This window comes from Mirounga angustirostris, unplaced genomic scaffold (assembly GCF_029215605.1).
Source record: "Mirounga angustirostris isolate CCGP_5_RB_7025 unplaced genomic scaffold, mMirAng1.0.hap1 SCAF_17, whole genome shotgun sequence".
Taxonomy (NCBI): Eukaryota; Metazoa; Chordata; class Mammalia; order Carnivora; family Phocidae; genus Mirounga; species Mirounga angustirostris.
Genome location: NW_026991725.1, coordinates 26,170,385 through 26,177,960, shown reverse-complemented (window position 1 = coordinate 26,177,960; position 7,576 = coordinate 26,170,385). Strand labels below are relative to the sequence as shown.

At 48.5% G+C, this 7,576-nt stretch overlaps 1 protein-coding gene across 1 annotated transcript; it reads left to right on the top strand.

Moving 5' to 3' along the window:
• The first annotated feature begins 3,429 nt into the window (after window positions 1-3,429).
• Window positions 3,430-3,885, top strand: LOC135362934 (keratin-associated protein 4-11-like). Its single transcript, XM_064582313.1, has one exon. It carries the CDS (start codon window positions 3,430-3,432, stop codon window positions 3,883-3,885), a length of 456 nt encoding a protein of 151 aa, XP_064438383.1.
• Window positions 3,886-7,576: the final 3,691 nt, after the last annotated feature.

Below are 7,576 nucleotides of genomic sequence, written 5' to 3'. Positions count from 1 at the left end.
AGACTCCCCACTGAGCACGGAGCCCAACATGGGGCTCGATCCTGGCACTCTGGGACCATGACCTGAGCCGAAGGCAGATGCTTAACCGACTGAGCCAGCCAGGTGCCCCCCGGATGCCTATATCCTATTAAGAGGGACACCATGCTCTATTATCCATACCGTAAGGTCCCTGAGGGTTCCACATCATTCTGCCCCCTTGTCATTCCAATCTTGCTGCCCATCACATAATCATAACCACATTACTTCGTAGAGTTAAATGCTGCCACCTGGACTCTGCCACTCAGGGATATGATCATCCCCGTTATTCCTAGGGAGCATATTCCCGCGGACACAGCAATCCCAACACAACCTCTGACTACAGAGAATAGGCACTACTATCTCAGTGACCCTGCTGACACTGGTACTTGATGATTCCTTAACATCTTCGTAAACAGAGTGCCCCCAGATCTCTCCTAGGGAACATAGGCGGCTTGGGCTTTCTGGCTTTATGACTACATCTATTTTAGCACTTCTACTTCTCTGCACTTTTCAATTCCCCCTTTCTCACCCGTGTGTGCTGTGGTCCTAGATACATCCGTACTGGTTATCCACTCTTACGCAATATTACCTCAAAATTCAGCAGCTCAAAGCAACACTCATTTCTTAGCTTAGTTTCTATTTCACAGGGTTGCACGCAAGGCGCTGCCTGGCACTGCACTGGTCTCAGGGGAGGTCTCGACTGGGGAAGAAGCCACTGCTCACTTCACTTACGTGCTCACTGGCAGGATTCAGTTCCTTGCGGACCACGAGAGTGAGGACCTTGCTTCCTTGCTGGCCGCTGAATGGAGATTGTGCTCAGTTCTCTGCTGCGAGGATCCCTCCCACATCGTACCTGGCTTCATCAAAGCCAGTGAGAGAGAGAGAAAGGGTTGGCTTTAAGATGAAAGTCACAGTCTTTTGTAACACAACCCCTTGATGTTGCCATCTGCCATGGTTTAGAAGCAAGTGACTCGAGGGGATGGAGATAGATGAGGGGATGGAGATAGATGAGACCATGAACACCAAGAGGTGGAAAGCAACTTGTAGGCCATCTTGGAGGCTGCCTACCAGAACTCTTACATAATATTGAGTGAAAGAATCAAAACACAGTCCTGGTAAGACTTCCCTTTAAAACTATCAGAAACACATAAAACAAAACTATATAGTTTAGGCATGCATACCTAGCTAATAAAACCCTAAGGAAAATAAATGAAAAGGTTACTTGAAAAATCAGCATGGTAATCATCTGTAGGGTGGAAAAAGGATTGTGCTCAAGAAAAGACATATCATATCGAGAGCCTTCTTGGGCGCAACAATGTTCTATTTCTTGACTCAAGCTTTGGGTATGCAAATATTTGCTCCATAACTATGTTTTATCTTATGCTTGTAGAGTTGATATGCTTTTCAGTTATGTGCATTTTTCATCATCTGGAAGAATTTTTAAAAATTTAGGGTGCACTGAAATGCATACTCTATTTAAGATTTAAAAGGAAAGGTTAGCTTAAGGAATGGATGGTCACCCTACCATGAAATTTAATGCTAACAGTTAAAATAAGACTTGGTACTTCACTAGTACAGCACTGACTGAACTAGTGATATATGCATCAACATTAGTGATCCTTACAGGCAGAAGCCAAGTTAATGGTGCCAAACCAAAGAGAAATTCCATATGCTGTATGAATAGTGTACAAAAACACACACACACACACGACACAGACATAGATGTAGAGTCTGCCGGATGTTCTAGATCAAAAGAGATCTATGGTAAAAGAAAACATAATGAAGCAGCAATTGCCACTAAGGCTATGGCGCAGTTTACTAAGGGACGAGTGGGGACTCTCTGGTATAATGGAAATGTTCTATCATGATAGATGTGGGGATTACACGGATGGGCTTCTGTGTATCAAAATTTGTCACTATGGAGGACTACCCGTAGGATTTTTTCAATTTCAATGTGTGTAAATTCCACCCAAACTATAAAATCAATCATCAAATGTAAACAAGAAAACGTGACTAAATTATTTACTTATGAATAAACCTACGTCTTTACCAAATTCTCATCGTGGCTAATTCGCCTTCCACACATTCCTTTTGGTTAAATTACACTACTATGAGCTCTTTTGATGTTTCTTTACATAGTATATTGCAGTTGTTTGTATGTGTGTGGGGGGGCAGTGGGGGATGCGGGGGTGCTTTCTGTAATCGAAAAGGAACAGGGAGGAACTTGATAGAGGCACTTCCTCAAAGCATGAATGAACAGAAGAAAGGAGTAGGTCTCTAAAGTGTGGCCCCTGGGCCTTCAGCATCAACAGCATCTGGGTACTCGTTAGCAATGCCAGACCTCAGGTTCCCTGTGTAATCAGAAGCTGTAGCATTTGTCCCGACATACTTAATAGGCCCTTTGGATGACCTGCGGCATGCTAAAGTTGGACTATCACTAAGTGGGGTAGACGGAGAAATAGGAACTAAATGAAGTTACATTGACTAAGATCCACTCACATTTCAAATGGATCCCCCCAAAAAACATGTGCTATAGATTTCCCAGCTCTGCAGATAAATTCTGTGGAGAGGCACCTTCTGAGCATTTGCTTTTTGCTCCGTTGAAGAGTATTTTTAATCAAGGAGGAGATAAGAATAAAAATGAGGCTAAGTTTTTCGGAATCTAAAGACCACCCAGAGAAATGCAACACAAAAATATGTGACGGCAAAGTTAACACTTAATGAACTACGAATCAGGGCAGTGACCGGAACCATACAGATAATGAATGGCCTGCCACGGTTTTAGGGTAGACAACGTGATCCAAAGACAGAAACGCCCAAGAAAACCCATTCCAGTGGCAGAGGTCAGCAACATCACACACACGTAGACAGCGGTCCCCTTCCTCATTGCTCAACAATGACCCATGAAACAGGGCCTCTTCCTCTTGTCTCATGCCACTTCCCACATGCCACACTTATGCACGTGGGATTTCCTCCCCGCTGATCATTGGAAGAAATGCACGACCAGAGATATGTTGGCCCTGATCCCATCCTGCTAGGGGATACAGGAGGGGAGAGGAAGAAATGTAATTGCAAATGCCACCTATCACATAACGGCCCTCTGCGGAGGAAGAGGAGGAGAGAGAGGTCCAGAAGATGCCGGTGGGTATGAGTCAGGAGGAAAAGCAGACCAGATGGAATGTATCACATCTAGAAAAGAAAATGTGTTTCCCATGAGTTTACACCATTACATAGACAAACACTATTGTGTCTCTGACAATTACTTAAATATTCGGTAAACAACAACAAGGAAGACGTGTGGACAAATCACCCTGGTCGGGCAGTATATAGAGGCCATGGCCCAAGGAGCCTTCCAAACTCAAGACCTTCGCTTTCCTGGAAACCCACCCAGAACCTCCACCCTCTGACACCATGGTCAACTCCTGTTGTGGCTCCGTCTGCTCTGACCAGGGCTGTGGCCAGGAGACCTGCTGCCACCCCAGCTGCTGCCAGACCACCTGCTGCAGGACCACCTGCTGCCGCCCCAGCTGCTGCGTGTCCAGCTGCTGCCGCCCCTCCTGCTGTGGTCCCAGCTGCTGTGGCTCCAGCTGCTGCAGGCCCAGCTGCTGCATCTCTAGTTGCTGCCGCCCCACCTGCTGCCAGACCACCTGCTGCAGGACCACCTGCTGCCGCCCCTCCTGCTGTGGCTCCAGCTGCTGCCGCCCCTCCTGCTGCATCTCTAGCTGCTGCCGCCCCGCCTGCTGTGGCCCCACCTGCTGTGGCTCCAGCTGCTGCAGGCCCAGCTGCTGCATCTCTAGCTGCTGCCGCCCCACCTGCTGCCAGACCACCTGCTGCAGGACCACCTGCTGCCGCCCCAGCTGTTGCTAGACCACCTGCTGCTGCCCAACCTGCTCTAGTGCTTCTGCAGCTGAGTATCCTGGCCCGCACCCCGCTGTGTCTTTCATCAACCAATCTTCTTCAGGTAGTCCAACTGTGAGCTGAATCATGAGAGGCCAACTGTCAAACCTCAGTTCCGGCGGACTTTTCAACTGAGTTGGCCTCCAGATATACTCCCCCACCACCAACGCCCTCCTCCCCGCCTCCTTCTTACTAGCTCCCTCCCAAGGAAATACAGAGCTTGAATTTTCTCTGAGATCTCTCAACCAGCATGTCATCCCAATCACACCTTTCGTTCCTGCCAGGTTTCCTCCTATGGAGATGAGGCTGTATCTTAAATAAATCTTAAAGTCTCCAGGCATACAGATCCGAAGGGCATCGTGTCTCATTATTTCTCCCTCATGAACTGTTATCCTTAGCTGTCGATCGTAGTTCTGGTGTTCCCTGCAGAAAGAGGAGTCCGCAGCAGATGACCTTAGGATTTCCACCTCTACCCCCTCAGCACTCCCCGTGCTGACATTGACCCTGGTTGTTTACAGCAGGCACCTGGAGCTCTCTGCTGAGGCTTTGTCCAGATGAGGGAGGAAGCTCTCGGCAGGCCAGAGGTAGGGAAAGTAAGTCTCCAGGAGAAGTCCTCCACCAATGGGCAGCACTTGGTGGGTAAGTGCTCTAGCCTCTTTCCCCTCGAGTGGGGCGTGTGAGACCAGAGGCCCTCAGCCAGGACTGAACCCCAGGCGCCTACAGGAGTCATCTGCTCTTGAAATCATTCTGGATTGGCTTCCACCCCTTCCCTGGATCACTTCTCGGGTTCCCTACAGCCCTTCTTGAGATCGCCTCCCAAACAAACTGCTTGCTCTCAAACCTCTGGTTTTAGACTCTGCCCGTGACGTCACCCTAACACCAGTGTTCCGAATCTCAGGATCAGCGTCTTCAAAACATTTCCATACAGTAGGAATGGTAACAATGATGCCAGCCAACTCTTGAACTTATTCTCCACTGAAGCACTGAATCTTTTCCTAGTATGCTCTTTCTTCTTACAGTTTCTGCACACTTGGTTTTAGACTATTAGCCTCCAATTTTTAAAACATCCTTCTCTATCCTCAGGGACAGGACACGCTCCCGTGAGTAACACAGCTCACCATGTTAGGAACTGTCTCCCTAAAGGAGGCCTGTTTAAGGGGAACACTCCCAAACTGTGACTCTTACATTGCATTCAAAAATCCAGAGACTAAAACAGGATGTTGAAGGAAGAGCTCTCAGGAGAAATCAGTAACAAACGGAAGGAAACAAAACAGGGGTCTAAAAGGAACGAATGCAAAATGTGGTTCCAGTTCAATTCTACCCTCACGTTCTGACCCCACAGGTGAGGGGTGTAGACTGTGTTACAGGCCTGCTCCTCTTGGAGGCAAGGGGGTTGGGCCTATGTACTCCTACATCACTTTTCACTACCTGTGCACAACCCTTGGGGGGTAGAAATGATGGAGGGGGCAGACTTCTGGGTGTGGTCCAACCCTAGGCCGAGAGTCAATTACCTGCAGAACAGTGTGGGTGAACAGTGTGAGCCACGAGTAGTCCGTACTCTGCACTGGCGTGTGGATCAGGGCATTTATGGAAAGGGGATCCAGATGAATATCACATATGTACCCCCTAGCTCTGCTCATGTCTATGGATTGCTCTCATTAGCCTCACTCCATGTGGCTTGCCACAAATTCTAGAAAAACCCTCAAGAGGGGAGTTAGTGCGTGGCTCCTCTGCTCCTTTACCTGACTTGCCTGGGGCACTGACCTCCATCCCCACCCCTGAGAGTCCTGAGCCCATGGTTCCTCTGTCCTCTTCAGGCTATACTACTCGCTCATCAGCGGTTGATACTGGGAATAGGATACCAAGAATGCCCCTACACATCACCTCGATGCCAAGCATCCTCCTTATGGCTCCCATAGCTCCCTTCTTTGCTTGATGATTTCATGGCACTAGAAACCCAACGGGATAAGGGGGCAGCCAGAGTTTTAATACCAATCAGAATTTTACCATGTCCCCCTCGAACTAGCTTTCGTCTCTTACAGCCATGACCCCTAGATGCACACAGCCAACAATTATGGTAGAGGGAGGCACAAATTCCCCCAAATGGATCACCGCGATGAAGATCATGGGGAAACTTCTCCTTTCACTCCAACCTCCAGATCAATGTATTCAAACAAGGGCCATGAAAGACTCTGGATATCCTGCAGTCCGTTCAACTCAGATCCCATGTACAACAGCCTGCCAACGTAGGAGTATTCCAGCTTCCCCTGGGTCAATGGCTATAGATTTTGGGGCAAGGACTAAGGAAATTCTGTGATATACACTTGCTGTGATCCTTCATCCAAGAACACTGGTCTCTCCATTGATGGGTTAATGGGTCTGAGAACAGCCTGAGGTCTACAAACTGTGTCAGGGATCACGACCTTCCATTGGGATCAATGACCTCAGCCTTTGTGTTTATATTCTTAAGCTCTTTTAAATACACCAGTGCATGTGGGCGGGCACACGCACGCACATGCACACACACACACACACACACACAAAGGTGCACCCTATTTGGCTGTCTATATCCTGATTTCCTTATTTACTTTTTTGCTTATTTATTATTGATTGATTGATTACAGGGGGGTGGGCAGAGAGACCGAGTACGGGTGGGGTGAGGGAGAAGCAGACTCCCCACTGAGCACGGAGCCCAACATGGGGCTCGATCCTGGCACTCTGGGACCATGACCTGAGCCGAAGGCAGATGCTTAACCGACTGAGCCAGCCAGGTGCCCCCCGGATGCCTATATCCTATTAAGAGGGACACCATGCTCTATTATCCATACCGTAAGGTCCCTGAGGGTTCCACATCATTCTGCCCCCTTGTCATTCCAATCTTGCTGCCCATCACATAATCATAACCACATTACTTCGTAGAGTTAAATGCTGCCACCTGGACTCTGCCACTCAGGGATATGATCATCCCCGTTATTCCTAGGGAGCATATTCCCGCGGACACAGCAATCCCAACACAACCTCTGACTACAGAGAATAGGCACTACTATCTCAGTGACCCTGCTGACACTGGTACTTGATGATTCCTTAACATCTTCGTAAACAGAGTGCCCCCAGATCTCTCCTAGGGAACATAGGCGGCTTGGGCTTTCTGGCTTTATGACTACATCTATTTTAGCACTTCTACTTCTCTGCACTTTTCAATTCCCCCTTTCTCACCCGTGTGTGCTGTGGTCCTAGATACATCCGTACTGGTTATCCACTCTTACGCAATATTACCTCAAAATTCAGCAGCTCAAAGCAACACTCATTTCTTAGCTTAGTTTCTATTTCACAGGGTTGCACGCAAGGCGCTGCCTGGCACTGCACTGGTCTCAGGGGAGGTCTCGACTGGGGAAGAAGCCACTGCTCACTTCACTTACGTGCTCACTGGCAGGATTCAGTTCCTTGCGGACCACGAGAGTGAGGACCTTGCTTCCTTGCTGGCCGCTGAATGGAGATTGTGCTCAGTTCTCTGCTGCGAGGATCCCTCCCACATCGTACCTGGCTTCATCAAAGCCAGTGAGAGAGAGAGAAAGGGTTGGCTTTAAGATGAAAGTCACAGTCTTTTGTAACACAACCCCTTGATGTTGCCATCTGCCATGGTTTAGAAGCAAGTGACTCG